The following is a 27,167-nucleotide window of genomic DNA, read 5'->3' as shown; positions in this document are numbered from 1 at the left end:
CCACCTCCCGTCTGACAATTGCTCTTTCCTCAAACTGGTTCCTTTCCCCTGAAGTCCGCGTGGCTCTCTGTCATGGAGCTCTTTTAGTGTTTGCCAGGTTTTTTTAAAATCTTCAGAAGACACATCACAGAGGCTAATCTGTATTTTATCTCCTTCGGAAGAGTTCTGCCCACTTTCCCTGTCTTCTTCACCCACGTCCCCTGCCTTCATCTCGATTCCCTGACTGAGATTGGGAAACAGTGGAGACAGGCACCACCAAAAAATGGCGGAAGGGCCCCCGACGGGATGAGAGTTTAAACTCTTGTACAGACCTGTGAAGCGGCCTCAGGGCACTGAGTGGGCGATCGGGCGGGCAAGAGGATGGATCGAAGACGGCTCGGGGTGGACAGGAGAGTGCGGTTCGGGGCCTGCAAGGAGACACCAGCCTCCTTTTGCCGAGAAGGGTGAAGGCACATGGGAGGGAAGATGGCGCCTTCAAGGCACCGTGTGCCGGACCAGAGATTCGAGAGCCCGGAAACGCAATGACTTCTGGGAAAGCCCCACGGAGCTGAAGTCCGTCCCAAAAGGCGGGGGTGGGGGTTGGGGGTGTTGAAACTTACCCCTTGGTTTATTTTTGAAACAAATTAATTTGACCCAATTTTAGCATCTTTCTTCCTGACAGACAGTATTTTATAATCATTGAAAAGCACAAATACCCATGGTCATTAGAAAGTTGGATGTAAAGTCAAAAGCCATGCACTCTTTCCTCCCTGTCACCCCTCCATCTAGGCAACATTGCTTAGTCGTCCATTCCTAGATTTGGAGTCTCTCGGGAGACTGGCAATTCTGTAACTGATTACTGTTGCCACCAATGCTAGAGCTTTGCTGGTGGCTCAGTAGGTAATGCGGGAGAGCCAGGTTCAAACTCTGGATCGGGAAGATCCCCTGGAGAAGGAAATGCAATTTCCAGTATTCCTGCCTGGAGAATTCCAGGGATAGAAGAGCCTAACACATGAATTTTCAAATATTATTTGTTAAAATGCAAAGTATGGTAATATAGGACTAAGATGCTACTGTTTTTCTTCCTAGAGTGTGTTTGGTTCACTTTAGATACATGGGGCAAAGAATCATAGCAAGGTAATTCCCATAGCCCTGCAATTTCCTCTTGTTTTCTTCTCTTCCAACAGAGGGCAGTCTTAATCATGCCAGGCAAAACCTAGATGCTTTCTTTTGAGTTAGCCTTAAGATACCCATGATTTATTGAATGCTTCTCAACTCAAAGTTGAAATTAACCTGATGGGAAGTGATACGTTTTTTAAAAGTTTTCCAAAAGGTAAGGTTAGACTGATGTGCACAGTTTCCGGTCTAATCCTAGAACAGTTGCTTGTCTCTACTGAGGCTCGTGAGAAAGGGCTAGATCCAGGGGAAGGCAGGAAATCATCAAGTGACGACAACTGTCAGGTCTGTACTTTTGTTACCCACTCCAGTGTTCTTGCCTGGAGAATCCCAGGGACGGGGGAGCCTGGCGGGCTGCCGTCTATGGGGTCGCACAGAGTCGGACAGGACTGAAGCTACGCAGCAGCAGCAGCAGCAGCAGTACTTTTGTTTACAACCTATCAGTACTCACTTTAGTTACTAATGTAAACAGAAATCCCCAACAGCAATTGAGACAGATGCTATATATTCTTTCTTTCTTCTTTTTGCTGTGTATGTCTTAGTGGAATAAATACTTAAGGAAACGTTTGTGCGACCCTAAGGAAAAGAGTACTTGCTTATTTCGAATAGATATGTTTCAGAGGTAGAGTTAGTCATTAAAGGAACTTAAGTAGATTTCTTTTCTCTTTTATTTTTTTTTTTCAGAACTTTTAAAATTTATCTTTTTAATGAATTTCTACTATAGATTATTCAATATATGCATGTATTAAAAGAAAAATAAACAATCACATTTTACTGAACAATATATATAATTACTGTTAAAAAAACAAAACAAAACAAAAACCTGGGCAACAATATTTTTAGAATATACTATAACAACTCAAAAGGAAAATTATCATACTGATTCTATTTCACTCATTATCCAATCCTTCCCTCTTAGCAGAAAACACCACCCAGATGTAAGTTGTTCTATATGAGATTGCCAATATTTAACCCTTTGGGGGCTCCCCTAGTGGCTTGGGTAGTAAACAGTCTGCTCCAATGCAGGAGACCTGGATTTGATCCCTGGGTTGGGAAGATCCCCTGGAGAAGGTAATGGCTACCAACTCCAGTATTCTTGCCCGGAGAATTCCAAGGACAGAGGAGTCTGGTGAACTACAGTCCATGTGGCTTCAATTCGAAGATTCTGACATGACTGAGCAACCAACTTTCACTTTCAACCATTTTTTATCTGCAAAAATGACAGTTTCTTATGGCTCCATTAAACATTAAGTCAAATATATAACAGAAGACAGCCCAGTTTTTATTATCTTGTCTAAAAAAAGTACATCTCAAAAAAACACCCAAGGCAAAAGGCACATTCAAATAGATAAGTAAATAATTTCAGCAGCTCAAATGATTTTCTAAATTCCACAAAACTGTAGCCCATATTTTGTTTTTTTGTTTTTTTTTTTAATTTTTAGTTTTTTATTTTTTAAATTTTAAAATCTTTAATTCTTACATGCATTCCCAAACATGAACCCCCCTCCCACCTCCCTCCCCAGAACATGTATACTATCATGTGAATTGAATCGCCAGTCTATGTCTGACGCAGGATGCAGCATGCTTGGGGCTGGTGCATGGGGATTCTTTTCTCTTTTAAAATAACTTTCATAGCACTTGGAAAAACTAAAGAGGCAGTTTGGATGGGGTTTATTGCTGAGTCTCTGGGACATCCTAATAATTCAGATGACAATTTCTAGTGTCTCCCCAGCACTGGGAACTGGTTGGGAACTGCTATGGTAACTACCACCATCAATCTTAATCACTAAGATTCTGCTGACCTGCCCTCTGTGTTTAGTAGAGGATGGACAAAGGCTTTTTCCTCAGTGCTTGTATTACCCAGTTGTTAATTTTTTAATGAAACCCTAAAATTCAAGGAGAACAAAATAAAAATGTGGAAATAGACATGTTTATCGAGTAAAAACGTTCTGATCCAAGTTTAACTCCGGCCCAGAGACAGATTAGATAGGCCTCATTCTTAAACAGCTAACTTCAGGAAACCACCCCCCTCCCCGCCCTCCACCCGAGTCTCTGAGTGTCCCTCTCACTGTTTTCTCTGACTCTTGCCTTTCCTTATCTCTTGAGAAAAAGACGGAGAATTATTGGAGTATTGTCCAGTCTACTCTGATATTTTTGAGGAGAGGAGGAAAGTAAGAAATTTCTCTAAATTCCTTACTTGTATTCTTGTAGTATAAGCTATTTTAAATACATGGTAAGCATCATACAGTTTCCAGTGATGTCTCATTTAAGCCAAATAATAGTTGGTAGGATATTGAGTGTGGCACAGTGTTTATGTGGAAATCTAGTCATTTATTAGTTTAAAAAAATATAACATTGAGATACAGTATTAAAGTACTTCATTTCCTAACTTTAACCTTTATTTTAGAGTGCATAATGCCTGGCTGTCAAAACACTTTGGAGTAACCTGAAAATCACAAACCATGCCAGCTCTGTGAAACAGATCAGGAATACTGCAGGCCAGGCTTCAGCATCTTAATAGCCTGGAAAGTTTATTTACACTTAATCACAGTCAGTGCAAAATGTAGGTAGGGTACTCATTTGAAACAGACATTAGTACTATTTAACCTAAATCACCAGTACAGCTGGAGATCATTTTACATACATCGATACATTTGCATATCTGTTTCTGTAGTCATTTCATCATATGTGAATATAAGATCAAATATGCATGGATTATTTCTGGCAATTTTAGTTAATAGTGAATTCTTAGTTTAATATGAAGGAGATTAATTTTCTCATTGAACTATTATAATTATGTGATTTTACAGTCAATATCCTTTATCTGTACTTCAATGAAAATAATGAATCTGAATAAAACAGTATATATAATATTTGTTTAGAATGACTATTTTTCATTTAGTGATTTTTAAGGGGTTACCCATGCTGAGCTGTCTGCAGAGGTAAATGCTATTTTGACAAAGACATATTTCACACAAGTTGAAATATTAACAAGTTCAATAGGAAGCTAGAGGGTTATATAAATGAAAGCTATTCTCTGAAAGCAAATCTTAATAAAAAGTGAAAGAGTGAGAGAATGTTCTTTACCAGACAGTCCTTTAGAGGTTGCATAAGAGGAAGCAAGCAGAACTGGCTCTGTGATATGGACTTATAATAAACACAAATGTCTTGAGCAGATGGATGCTGAGCTACTAGATTCAGGACCTTTCAAAAAAAAAAAAAATGGGAGTGGTACAGCCTTCAGCTTTATTCTTTGTCTCTTGTAACAATGTATGAAACCTGTGTCTTTCAGTTGGCCCAGATGCTTTGTTTTCCTTCTGATTTAGAAACAAGTCTCACACCACTGGCATCATTGAAAACATCAGGCCATAGGGAACCCCTGTACATAACATAGCTGCTTTTCTATGATTTCTCATTTTTGCACATATAATGAGCAGCACAGCCTAAAATGCCTTCCACGTTATTTCTTAGGTACATACCTAGATCATCACTCACATCTTGTCTATAAAGAAGTAGGCACCTATTTATTTGCTACAGAGCTGTTGATACAGAGCTGAAGTAAACAATAGCAGAATTGATTAACCCAGATCGTATTTGATAAAGGAGTAAATACAGCGAAACTCATTAAGTCTGCAGGTACTGAGAGCCTGGTGTCTTTGCTTGTCTCTCTCTCTGAGTCTTCGGGAGAGACAGTCATTCAAAACTGATATGTGAATCCCTGTGTCATACAGTTTTATTGCCCTTTTTTTTTTTTTTTTGTTAATCTCAGGTTCTACAACAACTGAAGCAAACATTTTCCATCAGGCACTTCTTGAAGCAAATACTGCTACCGAAGTTTCCCTAACAGTGTTAGATACCATATCATTTTTCACTCAGTGTTTCAAGGTAAAAATGAAAAGGTAGAATTTAGTCAATATCATTGCAAAAAAAAATACACAAAAGTCAACTAGGCAGATGAAGCTTAGTACAGTAGAAAAGCCCCCAGCGAGCAGTCAGGAAACTGGGGTGGCAGACCTAGTGTGACCTCAAGAAATCACAGAGAGCCTTAAAATGAGAGAGTTGTACTGTTAATAATTTGTTCCTTATTCTCCTTCTCTGTTAGTTTTGTGTTTAAAAACAGGGTTTTTTTCATACTTTTATGAAAATATCCAGTCATTTTTAGCCCAAATTATGATTGAGTCTGTTTATCCAAATACCCATTGAAATGAGGTGTCTTGTGAAGCCAGAAGATTTCCAGGCAGGCTGGCTGGCTGGCTTCCCTTGTCAGGTGCTTGTGGTTTTACTCAGATGCTTGCCTCTCAGTACAAGCATCATTGCTAGGATTAAAAAAATAGAAGAAGAAGAAATTGAAAGCAGTTATCTTGCAGGGTTGTTGAAGGTATAAAATGAGATAATGGATGTTAGAGAGCTCTGAAGAAACACTATATAACTATGAGCTTTGCTGAGTTGCTCAGTTGTGTCTGACTCTTTGGGACCGCATGGACTGTAGCCCAAGAGGCTCCTCTGTCCCTGGGATTCTCCAGGCAAGAATGCTGGAGTGGGTTGTCATTTGCTCCTCCAGGGGATCTTCCCAACTGAGAGACTGAACCCAGGTTTCCCGCATTGCAGGAGGATTCTTTACCTGCTGAGCTACCAGGGGAACCCATATAACCGTAATGTGAGGTAACAGTAGTGGGAGAAGTCAAAAGTGAAAACTCTTGCTGGCTTTTCATCTGAGTTACACAGATTTTTTTCTTTTCTTTCCCCTTCTCAAAGTAATTCAGTTAATTGCTCAAGCCTCCAGATTGACTATGGAAACCAGGCCTGTGCTTTTCAAAGAGGCTTATAAGGGAAAACTAAATTAGATACTAATTAGAAATAAGCTGCAGTATCCTTATATGAAGAATTAAGTTTGTTCTGGTTAAAATGCAACCCAAATTCATTTTTTACTATGCCAGTAAATAAGACATTTGGTTTCATGGTTTGCATTGTATTTCTTCTTCCTGTTCAGACATTTCTTACTGATGTAACATACATCTCTTGGTAGATGACAGGCACTATCCTAAGTGATTTAGAAATATTCGCTCCTTTTTTATTGTGGGACTGGAGGTAGAAAAGGGGACTGCAGATGGGCACCACGGATCTTTTTGAGATGATGGGAATGACTAGATTGTAATAAATGGACAACTCTGTAAATTTACTAAAAATCATCAAATGATAAATTTAAAATCGGTAAATTTTGTTGTATGTAAATAAAACCTCAATCAAAGTAAAAGAACAAATGAGAACTGACCTTTGATTCTCACACTAGCTTTGCGATGTAGATGCTGTTATTTTTCCCATTAATTTTTGTTTTCCTTGTTTAGCTCCATGGGTCTTAGTTGCAGCACTCAGGACCTTTGATCTTCTCGGGATGCAGGATCTTTTCATTGTGGCATGCAGACTCCTAGGTGCAGCGTGTGGGATCTAGTTCCTTGACTGGGGTTTGAACCTAGGCCCCTCATGTTGACAGTGTGGAGTCTTAACCAGTGGACCACCAGCAACGTCTCTATGTTTCCCATTTTAAAGTGAGAGAAGTGAAGCTCACAGGGAACTTAATGTCACATAGCTAGTTGGTAGCAGATCCGGATTGTGATCTTGCCGATTATCATGAGTCCATGCTTCTAAACACTACCCCATTCCTTTAAAAAAGTAGACTAAGGAAATAGCCAGAAAGATGGAGCACCATCCCGGGATTCTATCATCATTACCAATAAATCTGTTACAAGTTGCATATTGTTTTGGCTTTTTTTTCTAGATCTCATTCTAATGTTTTTTTAATTAAAGGATAATTGCTTTACAGACGGAGAAGGCAATGGCACCCCACTCCAATACTCTTGCCTGGAAGATCCCATGGGCGGAGGAGCCTGGTAGGCTGCAGTCCATGGGTCGCTAAGAGTTGGACACGACTGAGCGACTTCATTTTCAGTTTTCACTTTCATGCATTGGAGGAGGAAATGGCAACCCACTCCAGTGTTCTTGCCTGGAGAATCCCAGGGACAGGGGAGCCAGGTGGGCTGCCGTCCCTCGGGTCGCACAGAGTCAGAGAGGATTGAAGCGACTTAGCAGCAGCAGCAGCAGTAATTTTGTTAGTACATATGTGCTTTTAAAGTGGAGAACAAGATTAAGTATCAAAAGAAGGCCTTGTTTGAGGCTTCTTTTCCCTGCATCACTGACATGCCTGTGAAATTGCCAGAAAAACAAATACTGAAATTACACACCTGCAGTTAAACTAACAAATATGAAACCCCTCATTGGAAAAGACTCTGATGCTGGGAGGGATTGGGGGCAGGAAGAGAAGGGGATGACCGAGGATGAGATGGCTGGATGGCATCACTGACTCGATGGACGCGAGTCTGAGTGAACTGCGGGAGTTGGTGGTGGACAGGGAGGCCTGGCGTGCTGTGATTCATGGGGTCACAAAGAGTCGGACACGACTGAGCGACTGAACTGAAACACAACTAATTAAGGTTTTAGGTGTGTCTTTCAGATATATTAGCTTAATATTATCTCATCTTTTCAATTAGTAGAAATTTGAAATAAGAGTTTTATGTCTACTAAGTAGAAACCTACACCCATTAGATACTGAAGATAGTTAACTATATTAAAGTATTTCCTTAGAATATTTTCAGAGGGGCAAAACCCTTAAAACTAAGCAAAAATCAAGAACTATTTCTCTCCATTATCAGTTCTTAAGCTTTAGAATTATAACTATAGGATTGGAGAAAATAGGAACTGAAATATACAAATTTGCTGTGAATTTTTTTGGACATTAGCTTGAGGCAGCCAGCCTGAACAGCAGACACTGTGACATGTTTCAAGAAGTGGACACAGTGCTTTTAACCGATCATTTAAATACTGATTTTACAAAACCTTCAAGGGTTGTTGTTTTTTTGTTGTTGTTTCTGAATTTATCCTTCGTAGAAATCAAAGAGCCCTTCTCTGTGTAGGAAAGAAGGATGTTTTGCATTTTAACAAAAGTAATGTTAAATTTAGGAGAAGTTTACATATTTATTTATAGGTACCATCTATTTTTAAGCCTGGAAAATTCTACTCACTTAAACTAGAAAATCTTATTCTGAAATTGTTGCAGTAGTAAATCCTTAGGGTTTCTCTCCCTTAGCCTCTTTGATTCCAATGATCCGAAACACCTGATTTTGTAAATTTTGTAATTAAAGTATCATAGTCATGCCAATGTAACCACTAGTGTTAAAACACAAGTTAAAATCTTAATCTGTTAGCCTGTCTTCCAGTCTGAGAAATCCATAACCTAGGTAAGACCTGGATATTCAGAGTAAATAAAAGTCCATTTGAGTGCAGGACTGAAAGAAAAATTTCCAATTACACTTAAGACAAACTTATTTATCAAAAATAATAGTGCAATTGTAGAACCCTTTGCTTCCTCTCAAATATCCTTTTATGATTAAAAGAAAATCTCTGACATATCAATTGCCAAAATTTTTCGGTTTTCTCAAAGTTCTATGCCATTTCTGTTGAAGTCATCATAAAGCTTTCTTTTTCATCAAGATGGAATGAAACACTACAGCTGACGCATTGGAGACAGATGTTTGCCTGTTTAGAGTTTTTAAGGAAAAAACTAGTTTGTGCCATTGGGTGGTGGGCTGAGTGAGCCAAGACCTGGTTCCCCAGGCATCCCGAGGGGACCCCAGAACAGCAGAGCGCGGCCACTTCTGGATCCTGCTTCTCAGGCTTCAGGCGCTGAACTGAAAGGCAAGGTGGGGAGAGAGGCGCAGCGCTCCCTTCCTCACCCCCACCCGCAGACTTCCTTCTGCCAGAGCTCTGGCTCTTTGTACCAGAGATCTCAGGGATCGCATTTTCTTCCCTTTTTCCTAAGTTACCTCTAAGCGGTGATAGGAGGTGTTAGTTACTCCCAGTCCCCAAAATACATAATCAAAAAACGGATCTAAATTTCCTTACTTCTGCTTTGTCTGCAAACCTCAACATGTTCGAGGTGTCATTCTCTGGAGACTAGACTCCTGTACCTCTTCCTCTTGTCTTCCTGAGACAGTGCACAGCTGTTTCCCCCAGGGTAGACAAGAATCAAGTGTGCATTCTTCCACCACCACAGAGCCTCCGAGATTCAGCAAAGCTTCAGGCCTGTAGAGCTCCCCCATCACCCCAGGAAAAGGAATCTCCTTTCCCATAGAGTCTGTTCTTGTCATGCCTTATAGGGTAATGTTGGTCCCTTTCCCAAGTCTCTACACCCGGGATCTGACAGCTTGCGTTCTGCGTAGCTTTTCCTTTCCTCAGTTCCTTCCCAGTTACAGCCTTTCCCCTTTAGCCCTCCACCTGGGGCTCTTATGTGCTAATCCTCTTCTAACTAGCAGTCTTATTTTAGCAAGGGTAGCTTTCCCACCCTCCAAACTCTCCTCCACTTTGTTCACGGGACCATTTGTGCTCAAGGTAGTGGTCTAGTTGGACAGTTTACATCTTGCTTGCCCTAGGATAACATCAGGAAAACAGAAGCCACAGCTCTGAAGGGCAGAATCAGGAATCCAGGTCACATTCCAGAAAGATTTAAAGCAGACTCTTCAAGACCATGTGACATAATGCTCCATAGGGCTACAGAAGAGCCCTCACACATTTACACTGGCCTAGATTTAGTAACTTGTTTCATCTGAAACAAGACTAAAGGGAATCAAAGTTTTCCCCAAGCATTTTGAAGACCCACAAAAAAGAGTCCTCTTATCATTGGATAGTTTGGTGGGGTTGATAACTTAAACAAGGACATATATATTTATATATATGCATATGTGTGTGTTTGTGTATATATATGTGCTTGTCTAATTGGAGATGTATCATCAGGCATAGGAATCAACATAATGCATTTAGCAAGAAGAGTGGACTCTTAAGCTGAAAAAATCCTTTAGCGTACACCGGATGATGTAGATCAGAGAGTCCAAAAGTGGCTCTCAACCTGTTTGTTTCTGGCAGGAACCATAGTTTACCCTCCCTCTACTTGAGATACACATCGAAAGACCCTTTCCTGAGATGCTTTGGCCCCTTTTTATCCTCTCCTGAATCCTGGCCTTTTCTAGAAACCCTGGATGTGGGAATCATTTAAAATAATAATATCCTCAGAGTAGACAGAATTTTTCCCCCAGTCATGGATGTAGCTGCCTGAGCCCTTCAGGGGGTTGACTCTTTTCCTTGTTAAGGACTACATTCTTTACCTGTTCTTGAATTTGGGGGCCCTCTGCCTTAACTGCCTAACAAACCCTTCACTTCATGAATCAAGTGGGATGTTTTCTCCTAAATTTCAAAAAGTTCTCACAATGCACTGCTACTCAACGAGTGTCCCATAGACCAAGCCATGATACATGACCCTTTTTCCATCAGAATGCTGAAGAATCTCAGTATGAGGTTTGGCTTTCTTACAGCTTCCTTCTTCCTTCTCCAGCCTCTAACACCAGGAAGCTTACCAAATATTTAGTCGTGAGAACATCATCATTTCTAAGCATCACTATTAGATTGTAGAACAGTAGATGGCAAAAGCTGTTTGTCCCCTTTGGAACCAGTGATTTTCTACTGACTAGCAGCTTCTGTTATAAGGAGACTGAATTTTCCTTGAAAGTGACAACCCACTAATATAGGGGTAAATGCAACCACAGCAAGATTGTTTGGACATGTTCCTAAGTGCAAAATCTGTAGGGCAACCATGTGGCCTTCTATCCCCAGACTCTTGTTTGATGGTAACAGTTTGGTCCACAATCCTACAGCAATAGTTTTCAGCTGGGGCTCACTACTTAACCTCCCAATGGTCTAACAGCAGTCACTATACCAACTGCTAGCAACTATTTAATTTTATCTTCAGAAACCTAGTTTACTAATTGGTAGCTTTGGTAAAACAAATTTATTAAACACTTGTTGTATGTTAGGTACCGCTGCAAACACTTTACATTTCATTGAGTTCTTATAAGTAGTTCTTATAAGTCATCTGTTTTACAGATACAGTCCTAGAGAGAGAAACATGTCTAAAATCACACAGTTAATGATAAAACTGGGTCTGTCTAAGTTCAAAAGCTCTGGTTCTTCCAGTGCCCCATCCTGTTTCTCTGAGGATGCCTCATCCCTGGTATCTGTTTTATTTCCTTTCTCTCTTTACAAGCCCCAGGGCGCTTTTCCAATTCTCCAGTAAAACTAGGAACTAGAGATGATTACAAAAGCTCATTCAATGTTTACCTGAAAAGTACATGCCCTCTTTGTTTAGGTGACAGAAGATAAACATACACAGGATCAAAGTGTTAATAATTTTTAGACTATATTCAGTTCAGTTCAGTCGCTCAGTCATGTCCGACTCTTTGCGACCCCATGAACCGCAACCCGCCAGGCCTCCCTGTCCATCACCAACTCCCGGAGTTACCCAAACTCATGTCCATTGAGTCGGTGATGCCATCTAACCATCTCATCCTCTGTTGTCCCCTTCTCCTGCCTTCAGTCTTTTGCAACATCAGGTTCTTTTCAAATGAGTCAGCTCTTCGCATCAGGTGGCCAGAGTATTGGAGTTTCCAGGTTCAACATCAGTCCTTCCAATGAACACCCAGGACTGATCTCCTTTAGGATGGACTGGTTGGATCTCCTTGCAGTCCAGGGGACTCTCAAGAGTCTTCTCTAACACCCAGTTGAAAAGCATCAATTCTTCTGCACTCAGCTTTCTTTATAGTCCAACTCTCACATCCATACATGACTATTAGACAAACCATAGCATTGATTAGATGGACCTTTGTTGACAAAGTAATGTCTCTGCTTTTTAATAGGGTGTCTAGGTTGGTCATAACTCTCCTTCCAAGGAGTAAGCATCTTTTAATTTCATGGCTGCAATCACCATCTGCAGTAATTTTGGAGTCCCCAAAAATAAAGTCAGCCACTGTTTCCCATCTATTTGCCACGAGGTGATGGGACCAGGTGCCATCCCAGCAATCTTGCTTCCAGCTTGTGCTTCCTCCAGTCCAGAGTTTCTCATGATGTCAGCCGGGTGACTATATACAGTCTTGACGTACTCCTTTTCCTATTTGGAACTAGTCTGTTGTTCATGTCCAGTTCTAACTGTTGCTTCCTGACTTGCATACAGGTTTCTCAAGAGGCAGGTCAGGTGGTCTGGTATTCCCATCTCTTGAAGAATTTTCCACAGTTTATTGTGATCCACACAGTCAAAGGCTCTGGCATAGTCAATAAATAGATCATGTCAGGAAACTTTTACTATACCAAGCATTGCAGATGAGGGATAGTCAGAGAATGAAACTTATTTGTAAGTACCTTGAGCTCATCATTTGGGGAAAAGATTGGTAGGATATTAGTAGATAGATATAATTGGTTTAAAAAGTTTTTTTTAATAACAGAAAATTGCACTTATGACTTTGTTCCTTCCCCAAAGTATGTGTTTATTTTTTAAAGATAGGTAATCCATGTAAGTCTGTCTTTCATTTACAAAACACTTTTAAAAAGTAAATTTGCTTCACTGCTTTTTATTTACACAGAATTATTCCCTAATGGATGTTCAGCCTTCAAGAAAATTACTCCCAACAAAGATGAAGAAGGAGCAATGAAGGAGGATGCTGGAATGATGGATGTCCGTAAAATGAAGTAAGACTTCAGGGCCTGCATTGTCAGTTAGATAAATGTAACTTCTTTAAAATATTTACATTAAGAAATTATTAGAGCTAACTCAATTTGAAAGGTAACTAAGGGTTGATGGGACTTCCTTGGTGGCTCACACGATAAAGTGTCTGTCTACAACGCAGGAGACCATGGTTCGATCCCTGAGTTGGGAAGATCCCCTGGAGAAAGAAATGGCAGTTCACTCCAGTACTATTGCCTGGAAAATCCCATGGACAGAGAAGCCTGGAGGGCTACAGTCCATGGGGTCTCAAACCATCGGACACGACTGAGCGACTTTGCCAAACTTTGTCAAGGGTTGATGAACTATAAGGATTAAAACTACCCAGGGATCAGATGTTCGTTTTTGAAATGTGGAGCCCTATCTCTGCAACGGTTCTTTCTGTCTGGTTTTAGAAATGTACCATGTATCATCATCCAATCACCTTCCCAGTAACCAGATCACAGGTACCATACTTTGAAGACATCTCCATAAAAAATAGACTTAACAGTGTAACAGCTGAAGAGAGGAGGCTTCCAGGTGTTTTAAAGATGGAAAATTTCTGCTCTGAGCTTCATATGGATAGTAAACACCTGAAGTTGTCACTCGCTCAATAAGGCTTTGGACTTGGTGATAGAAGAGGTATAAAATAATTAGATATGGCTGATCTCTGACCTCCAGAGTCTACCTAAAGAGACAACCCCCCTACACAAAATGGAGAAAAGCAAGACAGTGCCATTTGAATAATGCAGACAATATGCAGAGTCAAAGGTGAGAGATAGCTTTGGGCTGAGGAGCGTTAGGACTAGAGAGAGGTTTAAAGAACGAGGATACCCTGAAGTTGTTTCAGCAGCAGCGGAGAATAGCTGGGATAAAAGGGAAGAGGTGGGAAAGGGTAAGGCGTATTTTAGGGGGCAGAGTAAATGGATCATTTTGGCTAAGCCATTGGGTTCTCATAGGAAAGAGCAGTAGTGGAGGTCTGAATTGGAGAAACTTTGAATGTCTGGACTTTATTGATTAGAATGTTGAATTGCTGTCAAAGGTTTTTGAGCAGAATAATAATAAGATGAAATGAAGCAGGAGGAAAGGTTAAATTGGTGGTAATGTGGGAAATGTATTGGAGGTCGATGGATGGCGGCTGGGGGCAGAGGCTGGAATGTGGCCTGCCCTAAGTGTCTAGTTGTGAAGCAGCCAGGCCTAAACCCAGCTTGTGACAGGTTCAGGGACCACTGAGGAAAAGAGGAAGACTTGCTGGCTATATAGGAGAAGAGTCCAAAGTAGCACTGAGATTTCAGGTTTGGATATTTATAGAGAAATGATGGATGGATGATTTTACAGGGAAGGTGATGAAGTCCATGTTTTGATGAGGGTTCAATCTGAAGTATCAGTAGAAGGTTATTGAAATGGAAACAACATCAGGTCATTAGACATTAAGAACTGAATCTAAAGAGAGAGATCAGGGTTGCGGAGCTACATCTGGAAGTCATAGCTGTGTGAGAAGCAAAGCACACTGATAATGGGAGATAATATAGCAAGTGAAGACCAGAGAACCAAGAACTGAATCACAGTGACGTTCACATTTAAGGAATGTGAAGACCAAGCAAAGAAACAACAAAAGGAGGCGACTGAAGTGCTTGCAGGCCCACAGAAATGAATTTTTTTAAGGTACTATTAAGAAACATAAAAAGCAGCAGCTTAAAGTAATAGAGACACACTTTGTACTCTATGAACTGTATTTTTTAAATATAAGCAATTTCAAGCTAGCTCTGGTTCAGTTCGCTAAAATGATCTATGCCTAGATGCTTTACCTCCTACCCTTTTTTTTCTGCCTACTACTTCTTTATGACTCTCTCCTCAGCAGTATAACTAGAGGCACAGATGTAGAGAGCGGACTTGTGGACACAGTCGGGGGAAAGAGAGGGTGGGATGAATTGAGAGAGTAGCATTAAAACATATACCTGACCATAGGTAAAACAGATAGCTAGTGGGAAGTTGCTGTATACACAGGGAGCTCAACCCGGTGCTCCGTGATGACCTAGAGGGCTAGGAACTGGGGGTGGGAGGCAGGCTCAAGAGAGAGGGTACACACACACACACACACACACACACACACACACACACAGAGGGTACATACACACACACACACACACACACACACACACACTCTCTCTCTCTCTCTCTCTCTCTCTCTCAATGACTGACTCACACACACACACACTCTCTCTCTCTCTCTCTCTCTCTCTCTCTCTCTCTCTCAATGACTGACTCATGTTGTGTGCCAGAAATGAACACTACATTGTAAAGCAGTTATCCTCCAATTAAATAAAAAAAAGATTCATAAGAGTAGGAGCCCATCTAGCCTCAAAAATGCTGGAGTGGGTTGCCATTTCCTTATCCAGGGCCTCTTTCCGACCCAGGGATCAAAACTGAGTCTCCTGCATTGTAGGCAGATTCTTCAGCATCTGCACCACCAGGGAAGCCCCAAATGATTAGCACATAGTATGAAATCAGTAAATATTTCTTTAGAGAAAAATAATAAAATGAAGATAATAATACTGTCCTGGTCACTTCACAATAAACATGAAGGTTCTTTATAGTGATTAGGTGCTACATAAATGTCAGGCTTTATCACTGAGCAACTGGATAGTAAACTTGGCTTTTACTCCCAGAACTTAAAAGAGTTGATGTTTAAAACGTGTTTGCTGGATCAATTAATCATAACAGAGAATCAGATCCTTGAATTTTAATCCCAGTTCATTGCTTGACTGTGAATCCTGGGGTAAATTAATTCATTTTGGGGGTTTTAGTTAGACTTAGATGATTTTCATGTAAGATGTCCAGTTTGTGTGGGCTCAGAGCAGGAAGATTCCAGGGAGTTCATGGGAGATAAATGGATTAGCACAACTGCAGTTATGTCCTTTTTTCCAAACAGCAGCTTCAGCTTAGTCATAGAAGTGGCCTTAAGCCTGACCCTTTTTTGTACTCCAAGGGAAAGTAGTAATATGTCTCATTAGTCAAGAACTATAATCAGTTTCCTATGTAAACACATATGTTGGAACTCTTTTGTGTTCTACAGTAATAATTTATATGTGCTTTTCACATATAAATATGTTTAATATGATAGAATATGATAGAAATATGATAGAATCATATTCTCCATAGTGTCATTTTATGTTTCAGTTTATATAATAGGGCTTTTTCCTCGTGCCCTAGCCAATGGAAAATAACTGCCACTGATTTACAAGTTTTATTGAAGTGAAAGATACAAACTATTGTTCATTTAGTGGCTTAAGTAGGTGAATTAACCCATTAATAATTTAATTTGTTTTTAAGACTGCATTTCTGACTTTTGAGTTGAAATAGTTTTAAAGATAAATTAGTATATAGTAAAATGCACACATATTAGGTGGACAACTTGATGAATGTTGACAGTTGTCTACACCCATATAACGCCATGGTAACACATTGTCACGAGAGACCAAAAAGTAGAACATGTGCATTAGCCCAGAAAGTTCCATTGCACCCAGTTCCCGTCAGTCTGCCCGGCCCCAATATCTGATGTAGATTACTTTTAACAGTATTTGGTGTCATAAAAATGAAATCATTCACTATCTACCTTTTGTATCTGCCTCTTTTGGTTGGCAGAAATTTTTTGAGATACATCCATGTTGTGGAGTAAATCAGAAGTTCTTCTTCCTGGCTAAATATTCTATTCTCTTGATATAACATTTTAAAACCCATTCTCCTGTGGAAGGATTTTGGATTGCTTCCAGTTTGGGACTGTTATGAATAAGGCTGCTTTAAACATTCTTATCTGTGACCTTTTATGGACATATGCTTTACTTTTTCTTGAGTAAATACCCTGCTGGTTCCTTGGGAAGTTTCATATGTAACTATATGAAATTGTCAGTTTTTAAAAGAGGTTGGGCCATTTTATATACCAACAGTGGATGACAGTTCCAGCTGCTTCACTTCCTCACCAATATTAGCTGTTGCTAATCTTTTCATAATTTGCCATCCTAGTAGACAGGAAGTGGTATCTCACTGTGTTTTCATTGTATTTCTCTAATGCCTAATGGTGTTGAGCATTTTTCACACAGTCTTTGTCTATTATTTATCTTTTGTGGAATGTTTATTCAATTCTTTAGCCCATTTTAGAAAATACATTATTCTTCTTGTTGTTGTTGTTTTATGGGGATTATTTCTATATTCTGGATATAAGTCCATTGTCAGATATATGTGCTGCAGATTATTTACCAGTGTTGGATTCGTTTATATATTTTCTTCACTAAGTCTTTTATTGAGCAGAAAGTTTTGGTTTTGATAAAGTCCAATTTACTTTTCTTTAATGGTTTATTTGTGTGTGGGGGTGGGCTGGGGCGGGGGTGTATATTTGGTCTGAGAAATCCTTATTTACCTCGAGACTGTGAAGATGTTGCCTGATATGTTCTGCTATGAACTTTCTTCCTGAGTTTTATGTTTTGGTCTATAGTCTCTTTAGAATTCGTTTTTGAGCATATAATGAGATAGAAGTCAAGATTCATTTTTTGTAGACAGGTATTTTACATAGGCCACACCATTTGGGGAGAAATAAATCTTCTTTCACCCCTGCTGAATTGCTTTGGCACCTTAGTTAAATTTCAGTTCTTTATATGTTTGTGATCTATTTCTAGACTCTGTTTTGTGCCACTGATCTATTTGACCATGTTGATACCAATATCACACTGTCTTGATTGCTGCAAGTTTGTCAGTTATGGAATAATATAGTGTTAGTCCTTCAACTTTGTTCTTTTTCAAAGTCACTTTGGCTATTCTGTATCCTTTGATTCCCATATAGAATTTCAGATTATCTTTTCTCTTTCCTCAAAATAGCCTGCTGGAAGCTTTGTTGAGCTTTTGTTACATTTATATATCACTAGGTGGAGGATGGATAGCTTGAACAATACTGAGTCTTTCAATCAAGTCTTGTTTAGGTTTTTAATTCCACCCAGCAATATTTTGTGCTTTTTCAGAGTAGAAGTCCTTTTCTGGATATTTTGTTAGATAATGGATGTTCCGATGCTACTGGAAATAGTATTGTTTGGCTTTTTAATCTTATTTTTCAATTTGTTGTTGCTAGTATCCATAAAATGGAGAAGGCAATGGCAGCCCACTCCAGTACTCTTGCCTGGAGAATCCCATGGACGGAGGACCCTGGTAGGCTTGGTCCATGGGGTCGCTGAGAGTGAGGACACGACTGAGCGACTTCACTTTTACTTTTCACTTTCATGCATTGGAGAAGGAAATGGCAACCCACTCCAGTATTCTTGCCTGGGGAATCCCAGGGACAAAGGAGTCTGTTGGGCTGCTGTCTATGGGGTCGCACAGAGTCAGACACGACTGACGCGAGTTAGCAGCAGCAGCAGCAACAGCAGCAGCAGCAGCAGCAGCAGCAGCAGCATACATAAATACAGTGATTCTGTATGGTGATCTTATGATCTGCAACCTTGCTAAATCCTCTTACTTGTTTTAGTAGTTTGTATATTCCTTAGGATTTTCTCCATACACCATCATGTCATCTGCACAGAAAGATAGTTTCACATTTCCTGATCTCTTTCCCTTCTCTCTTTCTTTCTCTCTTGCCTTCTTACACTGGCTAGCACCTTCAGCACAATAATGAATAAAAATGATAAGAGCAGACAGTTTGTCTTGTTCCCAAATTGAAGAAAAGAGTGTTCAGCCTGCAGGTTTTTAATAAATGTTCTTTATCAGATTGAGAACAATCTCTTCAATTCCCTGTTCTGGGTGGATTCTTTTTTAACATTGCAAAGGGATATTGAATTTTTGCAAATTCTTTTTCTGCAACTATTGCTAGACATCACGTTTTTTCTCTTTTATTCTGTTTACATGGCTCTTTCTATTTACATTGGATTTTTTCCTTATTGTAAACCAACTTTACATTCCTGGGACAAACGTTACTAGTTTTTAATAGATTCTTTTTTTATTTCCCCAGAGTTCCTCCTTTCTACTATTGATAGAAAATTTAGCTATTAAATGTTAATATATAGATTATTCAAGTAGCAACATTTAATGAACATCTATTTACTACCACCCTGCTAGTGACTGAAAAATACAATATAATAAATGTGTTGTCCCTACACTTAAAGAGTCACAGCCTACTTGTAAAGTCAGATACTTATATAACGGGCAAGTATAGTGATAAATATCCACCCAATGTAGTATCACAGTAAGAAAAATAGGCCTCTTGTGTCGCTACTCTGTGTTAATCAGGCGAAGGATCCTGGAAGAGGTGAAATCTAACTTTTCTTACAGGGTTAACTAAGTGAAAGGGATTAAAGGACACGAGGGTACAGAGTGGACAAAGGCACAAAGTTAAGACAACACCATGGTGCTTCCGAGAAACTAATAGTAGTTCAACACTGCTGGACATAAAGTACAAGGCTAGCTTGAGGGGTGATGATTTTATAAACTATCAGCCAGATCGCTGCAAACCTTATGTGCCAAATGAAGGAATTTGTCCTTAGTTCTGCAAATGATGGGGAGCCGTGAGATTACAAGGGAAGAGGGATGTAGTCTGGTTTGGATTTTAATCAAAACCCTATGACAGATGTGTAGAGGATAGATTTGAAAGTGCCAAGGCTGGAGGCAGGAAGATCTGTTAGAAAACAATAATGACATCTTGAACCTTAGCAATGAGTGTAGAAATGGAGAGGAAGGGTCAGATCTGAGAAATATTTAGGAAGTGAAAGTGGCAGAACTTGATGATAGAGGATGAGTCAAGACTGAGAGTGTATTAGTTTCCAAGAGTTGCCATAACAACATACACAAACTGGGTGATTTAAAATAATAGAACTTTATTGTCTCACAGTTCTAGAGTCCAGAGGTTGGAAATCAAGGTGTCAGCAGGGCCCTGTTCCCTCTGAGACTCTGGGTAGCAGCCTTCCTTGCCTCCCCCTAGCTCTGATGGTGGCTGTTGGTCTTGGATTTCCTTGGCTTGTAGCGACATTACTCCAGTCACTGCCTCTGTAGTCACATGGTGCTCTCCCTGTTTGTCTCTGTCCTTTTGGAGTAAGGCTCACCCAGTAAATCACTGCTGCAAGTAAGTCACTCAAGTATGACATCAACTTCACTCATCATTATCACCAGTGACCCTATTTCCAAATAAGGTTACATTTGGAGGCAGTGAAAGTTAGGGCTTCAGCGTATCTTTGTGAGGGACACAGTTCAACCTATAACAAAGAGTAAAGTCAAAAGTGCTTTTAGTTTTCTAGTTCAGAGTCTATAGGATATGACCCCTGGCTAGGTAGGAAGTGCAAGGGAAAGAGCTAGTTTAGAAAAAAGATGAATTCAGAATTGACTATAGGACATACTTTAAGAGCCATTGTAGCAGTCACTTCTATAGGTCTGAAATTCATCTCTTTAAGATAGAAACAAACTGTTCAGACTTATGGATAGCATGAGTAATTGGCATCACCCTTTCATTGCTGGGAACATGAGATGATGGTTGTTTTATAGAAGCTGTTATTATGGCAAAGAGATCTCTATCTTGAGGTATTATATTATCATTCTCACTAGTTTTAGAACCAACAGATAGGAAGGAAGCATTGTTGAACAAAATCACATCATTTAATGAACACTGATGTCACTGATGCAGCAGCTTGAAAATTGTGAAATTCCCTTAAGACTCTATTAACTGTGTGTAAACATAATTTTAGTAGGAAGCAAAAATCATGGACATTTATATGCTTAGTGGAATTTACCGTGCTAGACATTTAATATCCTCAGTTTGGAAAATACTTCTCAACATGTTACCATGTGTAACTATGGTTAACATCTTGATTATATGCAAAACAAGGTACGTAGTAGTTTACTATTGTCAATATTCATTTCATACTTTTAAGAATGTGGTTTCAATACCAAATATTTCAAGTATGTCATTTAGAAAATATAGTCACACAACAATACTCCTTCTGTACATTTCCTTAAATGTAGTACATTCTGTTTTTTATTCATTTGAAATAGTTCAAATTGCATTTGCCCAGAGCTCTAAAAGTATCTCTAATTCCTCATTACATTTTTTTCTCAATGCAGGACGTTTTGCTGGAGTTGCTGGAACATTGTGTGGATGGCTTATGGAAAGCAGAGCGTTATGAAGTAATTTCTGAAATTTCCAAGTTGATCATTCCAATTTATGAGAATCGTCGAGAGTGTGAGGTAAGTAACTGATATGTTTGCATCATTTACCTATATATTTTATTTTGGTCTTAAGTTGATATCTTTAAAAAACACTGAAATGCACTAAAATTACAGTCCTTCCTTATATTCATTTAAAATTTCCAAATGAAATTAAGGATGCAATGTTTAAAATCTGTACTGGAATTAACATTATGCCAGTTGTTCCTACAGCATTTTTACTAACAATCTCCCCTTCTCCACTCATGGCAGAGAATAATCCATGTTGTCCTCACTAAAAACAAAAAGTTACTGGATTTCCATGATGTCTGGGAAGAGATATAGGTGTAATTCTATGCTTTCCAATTTAATGGTGAGACTAAAGTTGCTAGCAGATGACAGTAGTGGAGATAATAAGTTACTAGGAATTACCCTTTTATTTCATGCAAAGATGGGCTCGATAAAGGACAGAAATGGTATGGACGTAACAGAGGCAGAAGATATTAGAAGAGCTGGCAAGAATACATGGAAGAATTGTACAAAAAAGATCTTCACGACCCAGATAATCATGATGATGTGATCACTCATCTAGAGCCAGACATCCTGGAATGTGAAGTCAAGTGGGCCTTAGAAAGCATCACTACAAACAAAGCTAGTGGAGGTGATGGAATTCCAGTTGAGCTATTTCAAATCCTGAAAGATGATACTGTGAAAGTGCTGCACTCAATATGCCAGCAAATTTGGAAAACTCAGCAGTGACCACAGGACTGGAAAAGGTCAGTTTTCATTCCAATGCCAAAGAAAGGCAATGCCAAAGAATGCTCAAACTACCGCACAATTGCACTCATCTCACATGCTAGTAAAGTAATGCTCAAAATTCTCCAAGCCAGGCTTCAGCAATACGTGAACCGCGAACTCCCTGATGTTCAAGCTGGTTTTAGAAAAGGCAGAGGAACCAGAGATCAAATTGCCAACATCTGCTGGATCATGGAAAAAGCAAGAGAGTTCCAGAAAAACATCTATTTCTGCTTTATTGACTATGCCAAAGCCTTTGACTGTGTGGATCACAATAAAGTGTGGAAAATTCTGAGAGGGATGGGAATACCAGACTACCTAACCTGCCTCTTGAGCAATTTGTATGCAGGTCAGGAAGCAACAGTTAGAACTGGACATGGAACAACAGACTGGTTCCAAATAGGAAAAGGAGTATGTCAAGGCTGTATATTGTCACTCTGCTTACTTAACTTCCATGCAGAGTACATCATGAGAAACGCTGGACTGGAAGAAACACAAGCTGGAATCCAGATTGCCGGGAGAAATATCAATAACCTCAGATATGCAGATGACACCGCCCTTATGGCAGAAAGTGAAGAGGAGCTAAAAAGCCTCTTAATGAAAGTGAAAGAGGAGAGCGAAAAAGTTGACTTAAAGCTCAACATTCAGAAAACGAAGATCATGGCATCCGGTCCCATCACTTCATGGGAAATAGATGGGGAAACAGTGGAAACATGTCTGACTTTATTTTTTGGGGCTCCAAAATCACTGCAGATGGTGATTGCAGTCATGAAATTAAAAGACGTTTGCTCCTTGGAAGAAAAGTTATGACCAACTTAGATAGTATATTCAAAAGCAGAGACATGACTTTGCCAACTAAGGTCCATCTAGTCAAGGCTATGGTTTTTCCTGTGGTCATGTATGGATGTGAGAGTTGGACTGTGAAGAAGGCTGAGCACTGAAGAATTGATGCTTTTGAACTGTGGTGTTGGAGAAGACTCTTGAGAGTCCCTTGGACTGCAAGGAGATCCAACTAGTCCATTCTGAAGGAGATCAACCCTGGGGTTTCTTTGGAAGGAATGATGCTAAAGCTGAAACTCCAGTACTTTGGCCACCTCATGAGAAGAGTTGACTCATTGGAAAGGACTCTGATGCTGGGAGGGATTGGGGGCAGGAGGAGAAGGGGACGACCGAGGATGAGATGGCTGGATGGCATTACGGACTCGATGGATGTGAGTCTGAGTGAACTCCGGGAGAAGGTGATGAACAGTGATGCCTGGCATGCTGCGATTCATGGGGTCACAAAGAGTCGGACATGACTGAGCGACTGAACTGAACTGAAATGAACTGAGGAGCTTTTCCAGTTTTGTCTGCCACATAAATCTTTGATCAAGGGGAATTACTAAAAAAGAGTAGTATAGCTGTTACCACCAGCACTCAACAGGACTTTTTATATTCAAAAATCTGAGTCTGTATCATAATTTTTTACCCCTGCTATGCTGGAAAGGGGTGCTTTAAGACTTAGCCATTTTTAAAAGCAAAGCAATTTATCCTTAAACATATGTATCAAGTAGTCTTTCATTGTAGAAGGGTCCAGGAGTGAAAATATACATTTAATGTTATCTGTCTAGTGTTCTAATCTCTTCTCCAAATTGGCTCTTATCAAACTCACTTTTTCTACCTGGGTTCTGGGTCTTCTTACTCTTTGCCCTGCTTTTGCTGTATATGGGGACATGCCTTAAAAATCATAGTGGATTTCAAGTGATTATATTAAAAAGTGAGTTAAGTAATTAAATCTATGTCCTGCTGATGACAAACAATAGCTTATGAGACAAGACAAGAATTGGCATTACTCTTTCCGTCAAAGCATTGCATCCTAAGAACCTTTGTAAAAGTTCCAAAGTACCTACTCTCTTACTCTTAAGTTGAAGACCAGGTTATTAGAAACCCACAGAACATTCTGCTACTTACTTGACTAATAGGGATAAAAGAAAAATATATATTCCCTACACATTAAAGGAAACAATAGATTCTATTGGGGAGCTATTCCTATTTCCTTGTAGAGAGGCAAGGGTCTGAATAGATTCCGAACCATCCTGCATGGGATGAAGTAATTTTTCAGTGTTCCTTATGGGGTGGGCTGAATAGTCTCAGCCACAGCAGCCATTAAGGAAGGAAAACTTCCCTCAAATTGACTTGAACTGCAGAAGACAGTATGGAAAGAATGTGAAAGAAAGAACATCTGCTTCTGGGCTCCCCTTTTAGCATTGAAATGAAATTCACCAGCATACAGTGAACCGTTTTCTAGTTTGCAGTTCAGTGGCATTTAGTGCAGTCTTAATATTATGCTCCAACCACCTCTCTCTAGTTTCAAAAGATTTTTATCATCCGATGTAAAACTCCATCTCCTTCAAGGAATCACTCTTCACCCCCTCACTCACCCCACTGGTGACCACTGATCTGCTTTCCATCTATGGATTTGCCTGTTCTGGACGTGTCATAAAAAAGATGAATGCAAGGTGTGACCTTTTGTGTCTGGCTTCTTTTACTTAGCATAATATTTCGAGGTTCATTCAAATTGTAACCTATATCAGAACTTGATTCCTTTTTCATGGCTGAATGATATTCCATGGTATGGCTACATCAAAATTTGTTTGTATGTTTGGGTTGTTTCCACATTTGGGCTGTTATAAACAGTGCTGTTCTAAACAGTTATGATAGGTTTCTATGTGGGCATGTTTTTGTTGATCTTGGAAAAATACCTAAGAGGGGAATTGCTGAGTCACAGAGTAATTCTATTGACTTTTGAGAAACCACCTAATTGTTGTCCCTTTTATCTTCCTACCAGCAGATCTGATTGGCAGTGGTATTTGGGGGTTCTTTTTAGAACCTAGTGAATGTGGCATCCTAGTGAATGTGAAATGGTGTCACACTGTGGTTTTGCTTTCTATTTCCTTAATGACTAATGATTTTGAACAGCTTTTCATGTCTTTGTTGGCCATTTTTATATAGTCTCTGGAGAGATGTCTATTCAGGTCCTTTGCTCACTTATTTTTTTATTTTTTTACTTTACAATACTGTATTGGTTTTGCCATACATAGACATGAATCCACCACAGGTGTACATGAGTTCCCAACTCTGAAACTCCCTCCCACCACCCACCCCATATCATCTCTCTGGGTCATCCCAATCTTTGCTCACGTTTAAATTGGGTTGTTTGTCATTGTGTTGTTGATCTATGAGAGTTCCTTATATTTTTTGGATAAGAAAACATCAGATATGCGATTTGCAAACATTTTCTCCTGGTCTGTATGGTGTCTTTTCACATTCTAGATAATGTTTTTTACATAGTACAGTCCCTTTTCTGAGTGTGTAGAAGACTATATTTTTTGGAAGTGTCTGTGAACTTGTTATAAAAGCGTTCCTCACTCGGGATTTTACTGTTTTTTTTTGTGTCTGCATTTTACTTTCCTCTTCTAAAGTGTTTGCATGATCGTTTATTCCCATCTTTCCACTTTAGGGCTCAAGCACACCATTTTGCTTCTTTTTCAGCTACAATAATTCAGACATGAAGATAAAAGTAGTCAATAACACAGTACTTTTAGTGTATATACTACCATTGAGATATGAATGACATGAAGCATGATATTTAGAATTACAGTGTTATTTGACCATTTTAAGCTCTACCCTGTCACCTAAACTTGTTGAGGCATTTTTTCTGTGACCATGGGAGAAGGGACTGCAAATGACCCCACCAAAACCATTTTGAAAAGGAAATGGTGTTGCTTTTTTCCCCTTATGCATTTATTGTAGACATTTCATAACTAACCAAAAGATAAAGCTAATTTGTTAATTCTCATATTTTCAGAAACTTACTCAAGTTTATAGAACTCTTCATGGAGCTTACACAAAAATTTTGGAAGTTATGCACACAAAGAAAAGACTTTTAGGCACCTTCTTCAGAGTTGCCTTTTATGGCCAAGTAAGTATACTTTAGTTCAAAAGTTGTTTTCCTTTTTAAACATTCACCTTGAATTATTAGGTTACCATAGCAGTAGTTACTGGTTCTAGGGTTCTGTCTGGGTAAAGCACCTGTCCCAACAGCAGGTGTGACCCTTTTCTCATGTAATGTTCACTTTGGTTTCCATATTTAGTCCACGAGGGCAGAGCACAGCATATAAGATTTGAACGTTTCCTTCAGTTTCATTTTCAGCCAGGCTTCTTAAATGTTTCTTTAATACCTAGTACTGAAAGTTTTCAAATAAAAATCAGGTAAGTATGCAAGTGATGAAAAATCGAGTGTAAAAACCTTCAGGCCAATGACATGCTCATATGACTGTGAGTTTGAACGTTCTCATTTATTTCAGCTACAATGTATGCATGTGGCTTCTAGAACTATTATTTAAAATCTAGCAAATACATTATTTCTGATTACTTAGTAGATGTTCTCTAAATGCTGCATTTGCTCATAATGCTTATAAAGTATTCTATGTTTAACTTTATAATAGTCTTTTTTGAAGAAGAGGATGGAAAGGAGTATATCTATAAAGAACCAAAACTCACCAGCCTCTCAGAGATTTCCCTGAGACTTGTTAAACTTTATGGTGAAAAATTTGGTACAGAGAACGTCAAAATAATTCAGGATTCAGACAAGGTAACATGCCCTGCATTTTGAAATCATTATTTATTAGTTCCAGATGTGGTACATTACTTCTGACTTTTTCCTTTTTTAGCTGGTGGAGGAGAAGAAGGGGAAATAGAGTCTTTCCAGATCCTAAAAGAAAGGACAGGGGCTTTGGAATCAGAGAGAAGGATTCAGATCTCCATTCTCTGCCACTTACTAGCTGTGTGACCATGGGGAATATACTTAACCTCTCTGGGCCTCATTGTTCTCATTAGTAAAGTGAACTGAATAATAGTGCCTTCCCCATAGAGTGTTGCATGAATTCAGTTCAGTTCAGTCATGTCCTACTCTTTGCAACCCCATGGACTGCACCATGCCAGGCTTCCCTGTTCCTCACCAACTCCCGGAGCTTGCTCAAAATCATGTCCATTGAGTCGGTGATGCCATCCAACCATCTCATCGTTTGTCATCCCCTTCTGCTCCTGCCTTCAATCTTTCGCAGCATCAGGGCCTTTTCCAATGAGTCAGTTCTTTGCATCAGGTGGCCAATATATTGGAGTTTCAGCTTCAGCATCAGTCCTTCCAAAGAATATTCAGGGTTGATATCCATTAGGATGGACTAGTTGGATCTCCTTGCAGTCCAAGAGACTCTCAAGAGTCTTCTCCGGCACCACAGTTCAAAAACATCAGCTTTCTTTATAGTCCAACTCTCACATCCATACATGACTACTGGAAAAACCGTAGCTTTCACTAGATGGACCTTTGTCAGCAAAGTAATGTCTCTGCTTTTTAATATGCTGTCTAGGT

The 27,167-nt window shown here is 39.5% G+C and overlaps 1 protein-coding gene across 11 annotated transcripts in view; it reads left to right on the top strand.

The window, feature by feature from the left end:
• LOC138931194 (uncharacterized) overlaps window positions 1-27,167 on the top strand; it is a 150,900-nt gene that overhangs the window by 8,134 nt on the left and 115,599 nt on the right. For 6 of the 11 annotated variants that reach the window (XR_011446454.1, XR_011446452.1, XR_011446451.1 and 3 more), the window contains exons 2-5: window positions 12,672-12,777; window positions 20,882-21,004; window positions 25,605-25,718; window positions 26,245-26,390. Coding sequence is in view for 3 of the 11 variants with exons in the window: in XM_070292116.1 (XP_070148217.1) it covers window positions 12,672-12,777 (106 nt within the window). In the remaining 8 variants the exon portion in view is untranslated. Of the gene's footprint in view, window positions 1-6,960; window positions 7,651-12,671; window positions 12,778-20,881; window positions 21,005-25,604; window positions 25,719-26,244; window positions 26,391-27,167 lie in introns of those variants that run through there. The other 5 variants (XR_011446450.1, XM_070292116.1, XM_070292117.1 and 2 more) reach the window with 4 other exon arrangements.

Source organism: Ovis canadensis, chromosome X (assembly GCF_042477335.2).
Source record: "Ovis canadensis isolate MfBH-ARS-UI-01 breed Bighorn chromosome X, ARS-UI_OviCan_v2, whole genome shotgun sequence".
NCBI lineage: Eukaryota > Metazoa > Chordata > Mammalia > Artiodactyla > Bovidae > Ovis > Ovis canadensis.
The sequence above is the reverse complement of the archived record's forward strand: the minus strand, read 5'-3'. Positions and strand labels throughout refer to the sequence as shown.